This window comes from Emys orbicularis, chromosome 2, assembly GCF_028017835.1.
Source record: "Emys orbicularis isolate rEmyOrb1 chromosome 2, rEmyOrb1.hap1, whole genome shotgun sequence".
Taxonomy (NCBI): Eukaryota; Metazoa; Chordata; order Testudines; family Emydidae; genus Emys; species Emys orbicularis.
In genome coordinates, this window is record NC_088684.1 from 137,243,588 (window position 1) to 137,263,575 (window position 19,988).

Sequence of the window (19,988 nt, forward strand, 5' to 3'; positions counted from 1 at the left end):
AAGTGGTGGATTCTCTTGGTGTCTTCAAAACCCAGATGCCTTTCTGGAAGTTGTGCTTTAGTCAAACACAAATGACTGGGCTCAGCGCAGAGATAGCTTAGTGAAATTCTCTGGCCTTTGTCAGACAGGAAGTCAGACCGATGCTTCCTTCTGTCCTTAAAAATCTGTGACGTTCTCCACAGCAAAGACAGAGCTCAGGCAGCTTCCCCTACACACATCAACCCGGCCAGCTATCCACTTAAAAAAATTCATTCAAGACCAAACTTGGTATCAAAATTGCCTCCTTCATTTCTGCTGTTCCAGCTGTTTCCTTTGCATCTGTTTGTGTTTGCACTAACATTTTGGCCAGGGATAGGCCTGAGCTGCACAACGTGGATGCAGATGTGAACTCTTCCCAAAGTTCGGGGATGTTTGGGTGCAGGGCTTTGGCTTGGTCCATTATAAGAAGTTATGCTCTAATAAATTTGTTAGTCTCTAAGGTGCCACAAGTACTCCTGTTATTTTTGCATTATAAGAAGGAGCAGCTGCATTGTTTGGATCTGGTATAGGTCCATTTCTGGCTCTTATTAAATCCATTTGAAAGGACAGGCAGTACTATTGCTCCAAGTACACTGTTACCACAGACAGGTTGATGATTCTGTGGGTAGTTCAATGTCAAGCTTTTTTTATTATTATATTTGAAATCCTGTTTCTTTCAGGCCCTTTAAAAATTTTAACAGAAGCCGTATCCCCTCTCTCTCTCTCTCTCTCTCTCTCTCCAATAAAATAACATCTTGCCCTTTTATGGTTGTTTCACGAAAGTAACTCAAAGTGTGTTGCAGATGTTCATTAAACCTTGCAACACCTCAGTGAGATAAGGAATATATAGGGAATTAAATCAACCACCGTTAAAATGCAGCCAATTCTGGGGAGCAGTGAAGCAGCTGATCAACAGCAATATTAGATGACTGGGCCAGGTTGTGTGTGTCTTCCTTTTCATTCAGGGTTTTACTTTTCGGGTGTCTTCAGTAGAACAGAACAATGGCCCAAAATACTGCAGTAACACTAATATAAAGTGTTGTGTTTTAGACCACTATTGTAGACCACGGTATTATTATTTATTTAATCTCTATCATAGCTCACCGGTGCAAGAGCTGGGGTTAGAAACACCTCTTCAGTGATTTAAGAAAAAAACAGCCTACGTTTGTTAGGTAGCTTTATCAAAGTCTGTTTTCTGGCTGAGAGCTTTGAAGTGGGCTCCTTATTGTTCAATGTACTACAGGGGTCGGCAACCTTTCAGAAGTGGTGTGCCGAGTCTTCATTTATTCACTCTAATTTAAGGTTTCGTGTGCCAGTCATACGTTTTAATGTTTTTAGGTCTCTTTCTATAAGTCTATAATATATAACTAAACTATTGTTGTATGTAAAGTAAATAAGGTTTTTAAAATGTTTAAGACGCTTCATTTAAAATTAAATTAAAATGCAGAGCCTCCAGACTGGTGGCCAGGACCCGGGCAGTGTGAGTGCCACTGAAAATCAGCTCGCGTGCCGCCTTTGGCACGTGTGCCATAGGTTGCCTACCCCTGTACTACAAGGTCTTGAAGTAAGTATGTAACACCCCACTCTCCTCCAAAACACACATGCCTCTATGGAGTTGGGACTAGAAGCCTGTACTCTTAGAGTAAGTCTACACTGCAGCTCAGAGTGCGCCTCCTGGCCCAGGTGGACACAGTCTCTTATTAGGAGAGCTCAAGCTATCATGCTAAAAGTAGCAGTGTGGCTGTTGCAGCTTGGGCTGGAGCTCCCAGGGGCTGGGTTGGGCTTGAGAGCCTGAGCTCCAGCCCGAGCCACAATGTCCACACTGCTATTTTTAGCACCATCGCTCGAGTGCCACTGCCACAAGTCTGTCTACCCAGGCTGGGAAGCTCACTCCCAGCCGAACTGTAGACAAACTGTATCTCCAAAGCACGTGTCTGTAACACTCAAGGGAAACTCCATTAGCTGGTGGTAGTAGCAGCAGATCCCTTCGGCTCTTTGTGTACCAGTTCTTAGAGGGTGATGCGCGCACACACTATTACACTAGGTCTTGTTAATGAACAATGTGCATTCTTTAAATGTCATGACAGCAGTGCAGGGGACACGCGGCTTGTTCAGAAATCTGACACTGAAGAAAACGAGAAGGATTTTCCCTTCCTTCTTTTAGTCTCCCCTCAGAGATCCTGGCGTTTTCCATCCTTAACAGGAACCTCTCAGATGTGCAGTGCTTTATAGTGAAGCCTGTGATGAACCTGCCACCCAACTATAAAGACAAGCCTGTTCCGGAGCAGATCTTAAAGTAACTTCCTTTCCTTTTCTTGTTCTCTCTTAGGAAAGCTGAGGGGGTTATCAAGGGCACCAACCCCAATTTAGCCCGCCTGAGCTGTGGTTTTCCTAGACATAAGCGTGGAAAACTTAAAAGCTCCACATTTGCCACTGGCCAGTGATTATGATGCCAGAATATTTCCATTTCAAAGCATAGGTATCTGGGGAGGAGATGAATGTTGAGTTTTTAATGGAGTTCATTGCGTTTCCCTGAGCTCAGCCAGCATGATCCCCCTGTATGAATTCTCTCGCCGCTGGTTCTAAACTAACCATGTTTAAACACAGTTGTGTACAGCCCCAAAGCCTTCCAGTCCTAGCTGCCCTATTATTTTATTTATTGTATTACCATAGCCCCTAGTGGTTTCAGTTGAAATTGGGTGCCTATTGTTCTACATGCTGTACAGTGAGAGATGGTCCCTGCCCTAAAAAGTTTGTATTCTAAATAAACAAGATGAAGAGAGAGGATGGAAGGGGAAACTGAGACAGGGAGGTAAAGTGACTTGCCCAAGGTTACACAGCTGGTTATTGGCAGAATTGTAGCAAGGGAGGGTCTTGGTCTCCTACAGGAACCCCAGTGGTAGCTAGTGGCATTCATCCTGCAGGACGAGTGGGAATTCCAAAGTTCCTTGATTACTATATAGTTGTGATATAACGGGGGGGAGGGAGGGCGGGGGCATTGTCCTGCCCACATAGGCCAGAAGATTGTGTTTACAAACATGTAAGCATAGGTGCCGACTCCGTTGGTGCTCCGGGGCTGGAGCACCCACGGGGAAAAATTGGTGGGTGCTCTGCACCCACCGGCAGCCAAGCTCCTCCCCAGCTCACCTCCGCCCCTGAGCGCGCCACGTCCCCGCTTTTCCTCCCATGCTTGCCACCATGAATCAGCTGTTCCGCGGCATAACAAGCTGTGGGAGGGAGGGGGGAGGAGCGGGAACGCGGTGTGCTCAGAGGAGGAGGCGGGGAAGGGGTGGGGATTTGGGGAAGGGGCCCAATAGGGGCAGTAAGGGGGCGGAGTTGGGGCGGGGACTTTGGAGAAGGGGTTGGAATGGGGGCGGGGAATGGGTGGAGTCGGGGCGGGGGGCGTGAGCACCCACCGGCGCTAGGAGAAGTTGGCACCTATGCATGTAAGAGCTGTGTTTTAAATCTGGTAGGCACAGGACATCCTGATCTTCCACTCCCACCTTGGCAGCAGGACCCACCTGGTGGGGAGAGCTGCTACTTAATCTCCTGACCAGTAATGGCATTGCAGGGCAGAATAGAGGGTACTCACAGCTTGATCCTCATCTCCCCGGGGCTAAGGTATAGGTAGAATGTGGCTTTTTGCAGTGTGCACAGGGGAGAATAAATTGTAGACCATGGCTGGGCCACAACCATGTTTCAACATAGCTATTTTTGGAAAAGAACAAAAGGAGGAGGAGAAACCCCACCATTTATTGTGTCCTTCCATAGCTACTACAGAGCCAATGAGGTGCAGCAGTTCACACATTCCCGGCCATTTAGGAAAGGAGAAAAAGATCCAGAGAATGAATTTGCGGTGAGTCCTTCACTTTCTGTTCAAAACGCCTCGATTCTTTAAGCAGTGGGGAAATTTCTCTTTGTGCATTGCCTTTCTCTTCCTTTCAAAGGGCCCTGTCACCTTGGTACCTATCTAAGCACCAAACAGTGATATGAAAATCAACAGATCTAGAACGTGTTCCTCATCTCCCCAGCTGTAGCAATGGGATTTGATTATTTAAATGTGGGAGAAACCAAGAGCTGGACCTGATACCGTGATCTGAACACGGAGCTGGGGGTCCTGCCACTTGGAATTCTCTTACCCAGTAGCCCAAGATGGGTCTCCAGCAGCGTCCCTGTGGAGTGCAAATGTGTGATTGGGGTTTGTGCTGGGTGTGATTATGTATGAGGGAGTCAAACCCAAACCCATAATAAAGCATCAGTAAAGACCACAGCACTTTGAATTTAATCCAGCAATGGAGGTGGGAATTTCAGTAGAGTTTATGGAGCCTGAGTGTAGCATGTTTGCTGTTTTTGTTGCTTTTGAGAAGAGATGTTGCTGCTATGTAGTGGCTATGCTCAATGTAACACACTGCCTCAATGTGTTGTATCTCCCGCTAGGGGCTGGTCCACATAGAGGATAACAACCTATTATTGCTACTAGCTAATGGACTTACTCCGTTAGCTTTAATGGTAGGAAGCTGTGCTTTGCTACTGAACGGCCTGGGTTCTACCCCTGTTGTTGACCTGTCATGATCACATGGAAGTCATTAAATCAGCCCAGTGAGTTGCAACAGTCTGGTCTAGAGGTGCTGGAAGCCTGGCTTTGAGCCCTAAAACATGTGGGAGTTGAATTGCAATGTTTTCCTTATGACTTTGCCTTTTTAATTCCCCGACCAGACCATGTGGATTGAAAGAACGACCTACACAACTGCCTACACATTCCCAGGAATCCTCAAGTGGTTTGAAGCCAAACAGATTACAACGGTGAGTCCTTGGAAGAGGTGGATTCCAGTAAAGGGACTTTACATGTCAATATCTGGTCAACATTGGGCTTTTGCCAGGCTGGATCAGACCTTTGGCCCATCGTGTCTGATGTGCTGACTCCAGCAATGGCCAATACCTCATATTTCACAGGAAGGCAACCCCCCTACCTTTTATAATGCACCTGGCTATTTGAACAGTGAAAAAGGGAACCCCACCAAACGCAAAATAAGTCCCGGGATAATTGTACGGTGCTATGGCCCAATGCACCTCTATTTCAAACCCACGGCGCATCGTGGTAGGGAAGGGCCCAGTTCACCAAAAACACGTTTTGTGTGCTTCAGTCCCATTGAAATCATGGGGATTTAAATAAGTGCTTCAAGTTAACCACACACTTAAGTGCATTGCTGAATTTGGGTCCAGTCCCAGATTTCTGTAGGTTATTGGCATGAGAAACGGTCTTTCTTAAAGATATGGTGAATGAGGCCCCTGTACAAGTAGAAAGAATGAACCCTCTGTGTGTCAGGTTCCGGGCTGTTTTTTAATGTGTCCAGCACTTCGTGTCTTCATTGCACGTTATCACACATTTGGCCCTCTCTGGCAAGTTGAAAGCTACATGGGGCAGGGGACAGTCTTAGACAGAAGCAGTTGTTGGGTCTCCTGCTCTTTCGGGAGCCCCGTGGTTCTAGACTGACTTGAAAACACACAGGTTATCCTGATCTTCCCCTCTCTCCAACATACCCTGGCAGCAGATCCCACAGGGTGGGGAGAGCTGCTGCCTAATCTCCCCTCCAGCAATGGAATTGCAGGGCTTGAGTGGGAGACACACGCAGCTTGATCCTCATCGCCCCTACTGGCAGTAGCATCAGATCAGGAGGAAATAACTCTGAATGACTGATCTCTGCTCTCCCATTGACAGCAGGACACACATAGGGAGGAAGGGGGGAAAGCCGCTGCCCAGTCTCCCACTCCTGCAGGACTGGAAGGGAGGTGGTACTTGTACCAACCTCCCATTCTAGCAGCAGAATTGGATCAGGAAGCCGCTCGGAATCCTCTTTTCTGCTCTGCTCTTCCCCTGCTCTTGGTTTGAGGCCCAGCCCTGTGCTAGGATGTGCGAAAATTCACAGGCAGGATGGCGGGAGTTTCCGGAGAGGGTCAGCGAGGGATTTCTCAGTCTTCTCTTTGTTACCGTTCAGGAGGAGATCAGCCCTTTGAAGAATGCCATCGAAACCATGGAGCTGACCAATGAGAAGATCAGCAACAGCGTCCAACAGCACGCCTGGGACCGGGCCCTGCCTGTGCACCCGCTGTCCATGCTGCTGAATGGCATTGTGGACCCTGCAGTCATGGGGGGATACACCAACTACGAAAAGGTCAGCTGGCTCCATGTAGGGCTCATCTCTTGTCTAAGGTGTTGACTTCGTAGTGGAAGGATGATCTTGCAGCTAAAGCACTGACCTGGGGCTCTGGGTTTAATTCCTAGCTACTACAGCCTTTGGGCAAGTCACTAAAGGCATTTAGGTGCTTAACAGGATTTTCAAAAGTGGGCGCCTAAGTAGCTTTTAAAAATCTGGCCCTTAATCTCTCAATGCCTAAATTGCCCATCTGTAAAATGAGGATACTACTACTTCCCTTCTTTCTCTCACCACTGTTCTAATCTGTTTAGATTCTAAGAACAATAGAAAGAACAAAGGAAAGCAGAGGAAGGATGGTCCTGTGGTTAGGGTGCTAGTCTGGGAATGGAGAGAAATGGGTTCAGTCCCCTTCTCTGCCACAAACTTGGGCAAATCACATAGTTGCTCTGTGCCTCAGTTCTCCATCTGTGTAATGGGTACAACGATACTTCCCTACATCACAGGGATGTTGCGAGGATAAATACATAAAAAATAGTGAGGTGCTGTGGTGATGGAGACCAGATAAGTGTGTGTGGTGTAGGTCTATCCTTAAAAATTAGAATGACTTAGCTATGGTGCTCAAGGCTGTGAAAATCTTCATGCCGTAATTAGGTCATCCTAATCCCTGGTGTAGAGACAGCTAGGTTTACAGAAGAATTCTTCCATCAATTTAGCTACCACCTTTTGGAAAGGTGGATCAACTACATCAATGGAAAAACCCCTTCTATCAATACAGAAAGCACCTACGCTACAGCAATATAGAGTAGAGTAGACATAGATAAAAGTAAATTGTGTCTCAGTTTTAATAATGTAAAGTGATGATAGGAAGACAGGGATTTTTTTTATAATCACTGTCTAGCGTCAATATATATTTTGTCTTGATAGCGTGACAGCAAAGAGCAGTCGAATCAGAATGAAAACACAATCTGTCCCTTCGCAGTTTGTGCCTTTTTTTGGCATGGCATATATCTCCCTTGTTAATTATGCTGAGCTGAAGACATTTATTACTCCGGTCTCTAACCACATTGCAGAGTCCTGAATAATGCCATCTCTAGCATGAAATGTAATGGTGGTTTTCATAGCTTCAGTGTGTGGTGCTGGAAACGTGTTTGATTTTTAAAAGGTGTCATAATCAAACGAAATGAGCCACAAACATTAAAGGGACTTATGTCAGATTTAACCCTGGTGTGAATCCCCTGATTCCATAGGGTGCACACTCCACCAAGGATGAATTTGGCTAAGTATTTTCCCATTTTATGAATTAAAGTTGACGTAAAGTTTAGAATTATGAAAATGGGAAAGCATTTAAAACAAGGAAACTCCAGGTATTTGTAACCACATCTGGAAATACAACCGGTTCATATTTTCCTACTTCAACTAAGGATCAGCAGAGAGAGAGTTTGGCATTTGTGGGCGGCCTGAATCCTGAGCTTTAATTGAGTCATTGTAGCTGGAAGCCAAAAATCTCCATTGTACCATGGGCGTGCTTTCTTCCTCTAATAATTAAACTCTTCCAAGAAAAGTACTTTGGGCCCAGCCCTGCAGTTCTCTCTCAGGCTACCCAGCTGTTGACCTCAGTGGGAGTTTAGGCTTTGTAGAGCCATACTCCATTGGTCCACAAACACCTGTACATAAAATCCAGTTAACAGAATGCTATTTTAAAAGTGGATGGAAAGCTAACAAGTATTTTACCTGGAAAATGCTCTTAAACATTACTTATCCTGTGAACTGTGATTGTAGGGAACTTTGAGACTACATTCAGACACAAACCATGTGACTTGGTGGGATTTTAGTCCTGTTTTAAGGATCCAGATCAGGAAATGACATAAGAACATGCTTATCTTTAAGCATGAACTTAAATTCCATTGGCTTCAGCATGTGGTTAAAGCTAAGCACATACTTAAGTGCTTTCTTGAGTTACAGGTGTTTTACTGAACCAGGGGCCTTAGTGGAAGGCTCAATACAGTCTTAACTGTGGAATCGCTACTGTTGCTTCCATAACAAAACCCCATATAATTGCTCTGCTGGGGAATCAGTTCCACATGTGCACTTGGATTCCTCAGCATAGGGATACCCCAGGCACAAGGGTGACTTATTAACCTTTTTGAGGTTGGAATTTAAAATTGTGCGTTTGGGTACAACTTTGAGGGATTGCATGGGTGTACTTTGTTGCTTGTATGTTGGAATTTAAAGAGACTTTGTTACTGAGATGAGGATTGTTTTGGAGTATTCTGCCTTTTGGGTGGTAGGTCAGGTGAACGGACGTTACTCTGGATATTAATGTTGCACATAATGCAGGTCAAATGCTGAGGGGAAAAAAGGGGAAATCAATGACATTTTTGTGCTAATGTTTTACCTTTTTTATTTTTCCAACTGAAATCTTGAAAATCAAAAATATTAAACCAAGTGGTTGTACTTTAGCAAATTTCAGTGGGAAAACACTTGAGGAGGGAAAAAAGCATTTTTCTTACAGTTTTTGAGAGAAAAAAATCTTAGCTCTTAATTTATATTAAAAAAAAAAAAGAAGAAGAAGAAAGTTCTATCATCTGTAACATCACACTAGTTAAGAGACCTGGGAATCTTATTGAAAGAAAGTATTTCACTAAGGATAAGGACCCTGTCTTATACTTCAGAGGGGTAGCTGTGTTAGTCTGGCTCTGTAAAAAGTGACAGAGTCCTGTGGCACCTTATAGACTAACAGACGTATTGGAGCATAAGTGGGTGACGAAGTGGGTATTCACCCACGAAAGCTTATGCTCCAATATGTCTGTTAGTCTATAAGGTGCCACAGGACTCCGTGTCTTAAACTTGTTGGTCTGAAACAGATCTTTGTCGCTTGCTACTGGCGTTCTTCAGGGTAAAAGCCAGCTATAAAGAAAACAAATGTTTTTATGCCTTCTGCTTTCCTCTTTGCTTTCAGGCCTTTTTCACGGAGAAGTATATCCAAGAACATCCTGAAGACCAAGATCAAATTGAACTACTTAAGCAATTAATTGCCTTACAGGTACCATATTGGGAGGGGGAGAGAGAGAGAGGGAGAATTGCCACATTGTATGTGTGTGTGAGAGATGTTGGTACAATATTTTGGAACAACACAAAGAAGAGAAATGTTATAAGAACACAGTTGCAATGCCTGTACAATAGTCCCTTATTTGAAAAAGTTCTATGCTATTCTTATTTAGTGGTCCAAAACACTGCAGTCGCACTGTGGCACAAGCTAACTTCCTCTAGACCCTAGTGGAAATTTAGCCTTGATTAGAACCACATGGCTAGGCCTACAAACACCTGTGCATCCAGTCCAGTTAACAGAACGCAGAATACAAATACATGTATATAATATAAAAATAGACTGAAGTAGGTCAGAGCTGAATTTTAAAACTAGATGAAAAATTATCAAGTATTGTACTTAGAAAATGCTGTTAAATTTCTTTTTCCTCTGAACAGTACTGTAGTGCTTTGGACTATTATTCTGGAATATGATGGGTAGATTTTTCTCACTACCCTAAACAGTTGCTCATCCCCTTTTCCTTTTTATTATTTATTTCGCTTCTTTACCCCACCTTTCCCCCCCCCCCAATTCTGACTGTTGAAAAGTCATGCAGCCTGCCCTGCTCAGTATATAACAATGAAAATAGATAAGGAAGTTGTAATGAAAATTCCATTGCAGTAGGATGTCAACTTGCTCCCATATATTTCCATGTAATGAAACCAGGTTAAAGCTACTTTACAGTTGTATTGCTTTGGAGACTGAGTGCTCTCCCCACACTTTACATACCCCATGCTACACACATACACGATAGTGTGAACATAGGGGATTTGGAAGGAAAGAGAGAGAAATGCCTTCTCGACCCCTGCAGCACTCAGCTTGCACTCTGGAGCATGAGAATTGATTTGCTTGCTTGCTTGCTTTCTTGCTGATAGCATTAGTTCATAGTATTTTGCTCCTTCTTTTAGATGCCTTTGCTGGCTGAAGGTATTAGGATTCATGGTGAGAAACTGACTGAGCAGCTGAAGCCCCTGCATGACAGACTGACAACCTGCTTCAAAGAGCTGAAGAAGAAAGTAGAGAAGCTCTATGGTGTGATAACTCTGGTAAACATGATTTGTTCATTTAGTGCAGTGTTTTAAAGAAACAGCCCCGAGTTACCCACCCCTTGTGAGCAGCATTTCCCAGCTCCTCACAGCTTTTATTTAATATTGTCTGCAGCCTTCCTCCCTGACGGAGAGGAAGCAGAGCAGGTCAGGCTCCGTGGTATTGCCCTACATCATGTCTTCCACGCTGAGACGGCTGTCTGTCACCTCTGTGACTTCCTCTGTGGTATCTACATCCTCCACCTCATCTGACAGCACCTCCTCCAGGCCAGGATCTGACGGGTTAGTGACTGGCCCTTTCAAAAATGTCAGACATTTATGGGGAGTGGGATTCACTTTTGCTCTTGGAGGTTATTTTAATATCGCCTTCTCAAGGGATGTGGCTTTGTAACTTTCTTTTGCTTTTAAAACGAGGTTTCATCTAACCAGCAAATAATAATACTTAGGTCTTACAGAGCACTTTTCATCAGTAGATCTCAAAGGGCGTTAGAATGGGGGTCAATGTCATTATCCCCACTTTACAGATGGGGAAACTGAGGCACAGAGTGGGGGAGAGATTTATCCATGGTCACCCAGCAGGCTAGTGGCAGAGCTGGGAATTGAACCCGGGTCTCCTGAGTCCCAATCTGGTACCCTATCTGTAATTCTGCCAAATGATGTGGGTAATATTACAGTGAAACCACAGCATTTCTGTTCTCCTAAGAGAATCACTGAAGACTGGAAGACGGAGATATAAACTTTGTATGAGGTCTGTAGTCCAGTGGTTTCCAAATTGTGGCCTGCAGAGAGCTAGATGGTCAGATGGTGCTAGCTCAGCTGCTGTGTTTCCAGCTGGAAAATGGTACGGAAGGGAATTGCAATCCTTTCCTGATGTTACTGTTCCGCGTACGCATTTGCAGCTGTGTTACCGCAGGGCCTAGATGCCTTGCCCGCGGTCACAGAGCAGATCAGTGACAAAGCTAGGAAGAGACCCACAGGTTTTCCTGACTCTCAGGCCAGGGACCTATTCATTGGACAACACTTCCTTCAATGCACAATACAGTGCAATTTCAAAGGTGCCCAAATAACTTAAGCGCACAAGTCCCTTTGAAAGTCTTGTGTGCCTAACTCACTTTTGCACAATTACCCTCATGCACACTAAAAAGTGATGGCCTTCTCACTAAAGGGCTAATGCTTCTTGCTTTGTCTCTGTCCTGACTGCAGATCCATTCTCGAGCCTCTCTTGGAGAGAAGGCTGTCGACGGCCTCCAAGGCTGAAGAGCTGCCTGTCAAGGAAGACGCCGATAACCGGATTAACAAATTCAAGCGGAAGGATTGGAGTATTAGCAAGTCTCAGGTTATTGTGGAGAAGGAGCCAGAAGCTGAACTGACTTCCAAAACGGTAACAATAATAGTAGTAATAATAAAATCCACAGTGGGGGTTTCTAGTTCTTCTTTCTCCTTCAGCCTTGTTTGTCACTGGGATCTTCACTCAATACTGGGAGGGCTTCGAATACCAAAAGCCCTGGTCAGCTAAATAATTACTTGCCTGCTGTTTGGAAAACTTGTTTCAGGAGCCACAGTGCGGCTTTGATTTAAAGTAGAAACTTGCAGTCCCAGGCGCTGAAGGTTCCACTGGGGCAGTGCTAAGCACCCTCTTCTCTCACAGACGCCCAGGACCGCTTCAAGCGCTCAGCGCCGCGCAGGATTGGGCCCTTGGTAGTCAAACAGGCAGCTGCTATCTAGCCACTCAAAAAAATCCAGCTGGAGGGCCAGATCCTCAGCATGGCTCCATTGGAGTCCAATGTACAGTAGCTGAGGATTTGGCCTGCGATTTAGGAATTGAGAAGGGACGATCTAGTGGTTAGGACACTAGGGCTTGACAGAGGGGCAGCTCTGGCACAGATCTGTGACTTTGGACAAGTCATTTAGAGCCTTGTTTTTAAAGGTATTTGGGTGCCTTACTCCCATTGATTTCAATAGGAATTAGAAGCCTGGCTGGCTCACGCCCTGAGGGAGGGTCTGCAAAACTGGTCTACATGCAGCTCTGGGGTTGAATATGTGTTGAATTAGGGCCTGATCCGATGCCATTGAAGTGCTACTGTTGATTTCAATGGGAGTGGAATCCAGGGCTTAATCCATAGGTTGAGCTGTCAGCTACTCTTCGCTTTAGACCCTGATTCAGCAGAGCACTTAAGCATGTAGAAGATGATCAGGGAGAAAAGTCTGGCAGGTGACTTGGCTGTTGATTAATGCCCCACTGTACTAATGGTTGCTAAGAAAGGCAGAGAAGAATTCTTAGTAGAATCTGTACCTCTGAGGGTAAATTCCCCATATGATTGGCTCAGTGAAACACATGGGGCTTTGGGGTTGTATTTTTCTTACTACATTGCAAAATACACAGATGTTGATTTGGAGATGGATTTGTAGGGAAGTCAGGAGTCTGTTCCGGGACTGACTAGTCCAGCCCAGGATTTAGGGAGACTCTGGTGTGACAGTGGGCAGCACTGGCTGTATAAATTGATCTGAAAGCTAGAGACCCGCAGGCTTGGCCTGTGTGCAGCAGCCTCGATATTTCTCTCTTATATTCATTATGCCCAAGTCCTGTCTCTTCTACACAGTGAAAAACACACCAGCGTTCAGTGGTGAAAGAAGGGGGCTAATGCAATAGATCTCCACCAAGAACATGTTGTGTTCTATAATCTATGTAAACCCTGCCAATTTCTCCTGACCAGTAATGAAGTGTCATCTAGAAATGGACCAAAATATTGTATAGGCTGGATTTTCAATATCTGTGTCAAACGACAGCTATGTTTCGCTATTGGAGGGGGCAATGTTTAACATAAGAGGAACTGGGCAGGGATAGACTGTCTAAATGGAGCTGTCCAAGGCACCATCACCGCAGAAAGCCAAGAGCAAGTTAAATAAGATGTTAGTCTATCCATCTAGATACTCCTCCAGCTCCCATCTCTGTAGTATTTGAGTGCCTTACGACCATTATTGAATATTCCCTCGTGGCATTGCTGTGAGGTAATACCAGTATCATTATCCCCATTTCACAGACTGGGCAACTGAGGCAAAGAGGCTAAGGCCTGGTCTACACTACCCGCCTGAATCGGCGGGTAGAAATCGACCTCTCGGGGATCGATTTATCGCGTCCCGTCAGGACGCGACAATCGATCCCCAAATCGACGCTCTTACTCCACCAGCGAAGGTGGGAGTAAGAGCCGTCGACGGGAAGCCGCGGAGGTCGATTTTGCCGCCGTCCTCACAGCGGGGTAAGTCGGCTGCAATACGTCGAATTCAGCTACGCTATTCGCGTAGCTGAATTTGCGTATCTTAAATCGACCCCCCCCGTAGTGTAGATGTAGCCTGAGATTTTCAAATAAACCTAAGGGAATTAGGCATCCAACTCCCAATCTGGGTGTCTAACTTCTTTAGGCACCTTTGAAAATCTCAGCCAGAGAGGCCAAGCGACTTGACCAAGGCCACACCAGAAGTTTGTGGCATGGTTGAGAATTGCATCTAGTTCTCCCAAGTTCCAAACCACTAGGACTCCATGAGCAAGACCCATCCTTCCTTAGTTGGAATAAGAGAGGGATTGGTTCTGCAAAATGCAGCCTCTTGGACTGAATGACCCAAATGGTCTCTTCTGGTCCTGGTACTGATTACCTGAATCATTTTTCTTTGCCTTCTCTCAGGAGCTGCTCCTTGCAAAAGTGTCCATAGAATGGGTAGGCCAAATGCAACTATTTTCCACCCTGAATTCCTTCCCTGATATCAGAAGCCTGTTCCTTCCTTAACTGATATCATGAAATCTTTGTGAGCAATGCTATCCAGTTAGTAAGGTCCCCATTGAAAATTTGACCAGCAGTGCTAGCATCATAGTGTCACAGGAGTTACAGCATTTGCCTTTTGACATTGCTTAGCCAGTTCTGTGCTTGCGTTCTTATGTTTCACCTGAATGCACCTTTCGGTCCTGTACATGGCTCTTCTGGAACATGCTGATCCCTTCCTGACAGGTCTGGTTATTCCCTGCGTGCGCGGCCACCTCGCCGACTTCTAAAGGTTTTGTTTACTCTGTGTTTTCCCTCAGAGCACATCAGAAAAAGCACAGAGGCCAAAGAGTCTTCAGTTAGGAGACAGCAGACTGACACTGCTTCAGGCTTCCTCACTCCAGCAGTCAACCCCACTCACTCCACCCCCGATCACTCCAAAAACCCCAAGAACCCACAGTAAGTCCTGTTGCACTGTAGCTTGCTTTCCACTTCCTTCTGGGCAGTATCTATGGTAATAGAATATACCAGCGGTTCTCAAGCTGTGGGTCGGAACCCCAAAGTAGGTCACAACCCCATTTTAATGGGGTCGCCAGGGCTGGCATTTGACTTCCTGGGGCCAGGGCCAAAGCCAAACCCTGAGCCCCAAAGCCCAAGTCCCACCACACAGGATCAAAGCCAAAGCCCGAGGGCTTCAGAGCTGGGTGGCGGGGCTCAGGTTACAGGCCTCCTGCCTGGGGCAGAAGCCTTTGGGCTTCAGTTTGGGCCCCACCAGGCTTTGAAATTGGCCCCACACCCAGGGCAGCAGGGCTAGGGTGGGCTCAGGCTTCAGTCCCCCCTCCTGGGGTCGCGTAGTAATTTTTGTTGTCCGAAGCCGGTCACGGTGCAATGAAGTTTGAGAACCCTTGGAATACAGGCAGTCCTCAGACTTACGACACAATTGGTTGCTGAAACATCGGCACTCGAACATCCACTCCATTGCAGGACCGAGCATCGTAAAAGTCTAAACCAATTATCGTAAGTCTAATCCAGGTGTCCGTTCAGAAGCGTCATAAGTGCCATTCGTCGTAAAGTCGAGGACTGCCTGTATACCATGTTTTAGTAGCGATAGCCCTAGAGCTATAATGGCAGCTTCAGACCCAGGGAGAAAATCTGGTAGGAAAAAGTGTATTGAAAGAGACCCTGACTTTTACCATTCGCCTTATGGACTTTCTCTCTGTGTTACCAAAGGGGCTGAAATAACCCTTCTTAATTGTATGCAGCCCATTAAATTGAAATTAAACTTCTTCCACAAATAGTTGTTTTAAACCTACTGGACCTGACTTCATCCAGGCTTTTCAACGAATGGTGTGAACGGATATTACTAGCTAAATTTCTGAGTGAAATGCCAGTGCAATTATTTGTGGGCACCTGGGAAACAAGAAACTATCTCTGCAAATCAGGCCCATTGTCTCTAGCATGATAGAGCATGTTCGATTTATAGGGCCTGGTGCTTTTTTTCCACTATAAATATGGAGTGGCCCCAGTGAAATCAGTGGGGTTAGCGAGAGCCTAATGAATCCAGGACACTTTTTGAACAGGTCTCTGGCTAAAGTCTTGGGCAAAACTTGCACTTTGTGCTGTAAATAAGTGAACTACAAATTCCAGGTGTCTGTATCTCCCAGCTCCATCTTGTGGCAAAACGTTTTATAAGGAGACATAAATTGCTGCGTAAATCTCAGCTGGCAAATTAAAAATGTTTCACCTGTCGAAGAAGGATTTTATCTTAATAGATAAGGAAAGTGAGACACTTATGGAGTGCATCCCTTACATAGACAAATATGGGATTTGGTTGGTTCAGATGTAAGCTTTGGGGTGTGTGTGGGTGTGTGTACACACACACACAAGATACAGATTTAGCAAAAGTCTCATCAGAGAAGATGCCCCTGTTCTTATTTTGGTGATCTCTGCCATGTTTTAAAAGGACACTGTGGGTGAGGGAATATCTTTTATTGGACCCACTTCTGTTGGTGAGAGAGATGAGCTTTGAACCACACAGAGCTCTTAAAAGCTTGTCTCTCTCACCAACAGAAGTGGGTCCAATAAAAGATATTACCTCACCCACCTTGTCTTTCTAGTATCCCGAGACCGACACAACTACATGTTTTAAAGGATAGAGGTTCACATTTGGGGCCTGATTCTCCTCTCTCTCTTACACAGATACAAATCAGGAAAGTCCACTGAAACCAGTGGAGTTACCCTAGTGTAAAATTGGCATGAACAGAGAATTAGATCCTTATGTATTTTAGATGGTGAGAGATTGGATTATAGAAGCAGCTTGGGTCTGTGATTTAGGATGGTATTCATGAGAGACCTGGAACACCGTTTTCAGAAATAAACTGCAAGAGCTAATATGTTGAGCTCTACAAAATCAGTAAAGGGAATCCAAAAACTTGATTTAAGTAGAGAAGCCAGATTATTTTAATTGTTATTAGTAGCAGGACAATTTCTCAGGAAATTTTTTAGAAGTTTGGATACTTATTTACCCCATCAGTCAGAGTAAACTTCAAAGTGAATGCTGAGGTTAAAGCCTGAGTGGAAAGGAAACCCTTCTGAACATTTCAGATGTGATAATGGATTCAATTTTGTGTTCCCCCAGGCATGCCTTGTTCACATGGGTTTAGAATCACGTTCCGAATATAGAAATCTTTTGGATCTTTTCAAGTTAGGGGAATTACAACTGGGATTTTACTTTGACCCATCTGTTCAGGTTCATCTGCTAAAATGGTTGGGGACCTGTTAGTAGATTAAAACAAAACAAAACATAGTAATAATTTTCCCTTCAAAATTACATGTGGTCAATGCCATTTCCCTCCCCCATCCCACCCTCAATTCAGTCTTCTTTGACTTAAGTATCTTTTTATTGTTTCTAGGTTTTCCCTCGTTGCAGACAGATGGATTGGCAACTGCTAACTTCCAGAGCACCCCACCTCCGCCTCCACCCAAGAGCAAACCCTATGAGAATAGCAACTCCAGGAACTCTTTGGAGGTAGGGAAATTGGAACTGACACTTTTTTGGAAGCTGGGTCTTGAGAAAGTCGCACCAGTGGAACTTTCCCGGTTGCTCTTAAGGTGGTGCTACTTGAAACTTGTCTGATCAGTTTACTGGTTTGCTTCCTGAAACCACAAGAGAGCAAGAAGTTTTCCGCTCGATGGGAAGGCAATCTAGCCAGTCCCCTTCTTCAGCTGAAAAGAAGGGCAAAATCTGCTGTATCCAATGTTTTGTGTTTTCTTGTTATTGAAAACACAAACTAACACGATGATCTGGGAGTTTAATAATTATAGTCAGGGTGTAAATATCACAGTACTCTCCACTACTGAAAAAAAAGAAGAAACAGGGAGAACTTCTAGGCCAAGATTTTCAGAAGTGACTAATGATTTCTGGGTGCCCAACTGTAAGACACCGGGAAGGAGCCTGATTTGCCCAGTGTGGATGCTTTTCACTTTCTGAAAACCAAGGCCCCTGATATTAAAATTATTGACCAAGATAATTTTCTAGTCTTCATAAGTCATCATCTCATTGTGGTATCATATTATCTTCAATGTATATTATGTAGTGCCTTTTACTGGAAAGCATCTGAAAGTGCTTCACAAGGGTAGCATGCTAATATCAATACTAAGGATCTTTTCATCCTGCACTGAAATGCAACCTCCTCTGGAGTGGAACACAGCAGCTGTTTAACAATGCATAGCAACCTTGAATCATAGGGTTGGAAGGGACCTCAGGAGGTCATCTAATCCAACCCCCTGCTCAAAGAAGGACCAATCCCCAGACAGATCTTTACCCCAGTTCCCTAAATGGCCCCCTCAAGGATTGAACTCACAACCCTGGGTTTAGCAGGCCAATGCTCAAACCACTGAGCTATCCTTGAATATCTCTTTGGAACAGAAAAGGAAGAACGCCCTAACCAAAGCTGCAGAGAAAGTTTAGAGAGGGATAGTGTAATAACCTGAGTTGGAATTTGGCCAGTAATACTGAGTTTTTAATATCATCATTCTTTATTTTTAAAAAAATGAAAATGGGACATTTTCAGCTCTGTCTACTCCATGAGCTGGGGTGGGCTTCCTGTGCCCATGTGCACATACTCACCCTTGCTCGATGCAGCCACAGTAGCGATAGTGCAGGCACAACTGAGCTGTGCTGAATACGTACCCACTGGTTTCAGGGGGTTGTACTTGGCACGAATCAGCCATGTCTCTGCTACTGCTACCCATGCTGCCGTGGCTACACAGCTGTTTATACTCATGCTAGCTTGATGAGAGCTAGGAATAGGAGTACACCAGCAGGGGAATCGCTCCCCTAGCTCGTAGTGTAGAAGTAGCCTTGGAGGCCACAGTGGCTCAGGCCTCAGTTTTACATTGATTCCAAATGATGGCACCTCTCGCAGGGCTGGGACGTACCCCAGCATCATACCATGGGACTGATTCAGTTCTGACCTACAATCCCCCAAAACATGTCCTGCTAGGGATGCTTTAGAGGTCTCCTCTGCAAATCCTGACCTAGTGTGACTTGACGTAGCTTGAGACATGGGGCAGCATTGCTGCACGAGGTGGTCTGACTGCAGGAAACATGCGAGTGCTGGGAGTTATTCTGCAAGAGGATTAATGAAGAGCTCCCTTTCCCTGAGCCTTATAAGAAAACGGATTACTAACATGCTGTTGCTACGTTGTCATTGACCTTGGTCTGGAGCCAGACAGGACTGACGCAGAGGGCCGTAAGGAGAGACTGTAAAAGTATTTTCACCAGAGGGTTTCTGCACATTGCTTTTTAAGTCATAAAGCCCCCACCTAACCCTTCCTTTATTTTCTCTAACTAGTTTTGAAATCCAGGCAGTTTAGGCTGAGCAAGGGGAGAGCACATGGCCTCTTGCTCACCCAGCCTTGTTTCAGGTCTTGCTTATTCCAAATGTGCCCCTTAATAGCTGATGTGCATTGGTTAAAGCAGCTGAAGGGAAAAATCCAAAGAACCCAAGAAAGAGCGCAAATTTGTGCAAAACCAAGGGGCGCTCTTTAAAATCCCATTCCTTGTGCAGGAAGGGTGTGACTTTTGTACTGGAACTCGTGGCCTGATTCACTGATTCCTTGCACCACGTGCAGTCATTTACACCATTGCAAAGAGATGTAAATGCTACCATTCTGACGGGGTAGCATTTTACACCAACTTGGCCCTCACTGCACCTGTGTAAATGATCACACAAGTTGCAGCTCAATGGAAAATCAGGCCCTCGGTGTTACTCAATGGAGTTCACCCATCAGGACAGGTGGTATTTCAAGGCTCCAGCACTGTAGGAAAGGAGTATTGTCCCCATTTTACAGATGGGAAAACTGTGGCACACAGGCTTGCTGAAACTCAGACAGCGAGTCAGAGGCAGAACCCAAATGTAGTGATTCCCAGACTTGTGTTCCATCATCTGATGCTGAGAAGTTCCATTTGGAGTGGAATTGGAGGATTTGATCCTGAAATAAATAGCAGGAAATGCAGCACCATCTAGATGTCTGTCGCCTGGTTCTCATCCCCTGGTTATGTGTGTTATCTTTCCAGGTTGCCCCACCACTGCCCAGCAGACGTGAAGTCAAACCTCCTCCTCCGCCTCCGAAAGCAAGAAAATCCAGCGTCATCTCTTCGGAGCAGGGATTGCAATAAGGATTCCTTCTGCGTACCCAATAACACCTTGAGTGAAATGGGCTGCTTTTCTTTTACTGTCACTCTGGGTCTTTCCAGCCCTAAAGACTGGTGATCCCATCTTCCATTCCCTTCCCTGGGAGTTTCCCCCAGGTAATTCCAAAATAAGCCACTTGAACTGTATATATTTTGCATTCCCAACCCTCTGATTTTCCTTGCACCCATTAAGACACTAAGCCCGATGGGGAACCCTGTGAACTTTAAAAT

The 19,988-nt window shown here is 45.2% G+C and overlaps 1 protein-coding gene across 1 annotated transcript in view; it reads left to right on the forward strand.

Annotated features, from left to right (window-relative positions):
- Positions 1–19,742, forward strand: part of DOCK5 (dedicator of cytokinesis 5) — a 130,843-nt gene extending 111,101 nt beyond the window's left edge. Inside the window, exons 42-52 of the mRNA XM_065398350.1 lie at positions 2,233–2,314; positions 3,790–3,874; positions 4,735–4,821; positions 6,015–6,191; positions 9,133–9,216; positions 10,167–10,304; positions 10,420–10,586; positions 11,508–11,685; positions 14,380–14,518; positions 16,972–17,087; positions 19,641–19,742. Of these exons, the coding sequence (XP_065254422.1) occupies positions 2,233–2,314; positions 3,790–3,874; positions 4,735–4,821; positions 6,015–6,191; positions 9,133–9,216; positions 10,167–10,304; positions 10,420–10,586; positions 11,508–11,685; positions 14,380–14,518; positions 16,972–17,087; positions 19,641–19,742 (1,355 nt within the window). The remainder of the gene's footprint in view (positions 1–2,232; positions 2,315–3,789; positions 3,875–4,734; positions 4,822–6,014; positions 6,192–9,132; positions 9,217–10,166; positions 10,305–10,419; positions 10,587–11,507; positions 11,686–14,379; positions 14,519–16,971; positions 17,088–19,640) is intronic.
- Positions 19,743–19,988: the final 246 nt, after the last annotated feature.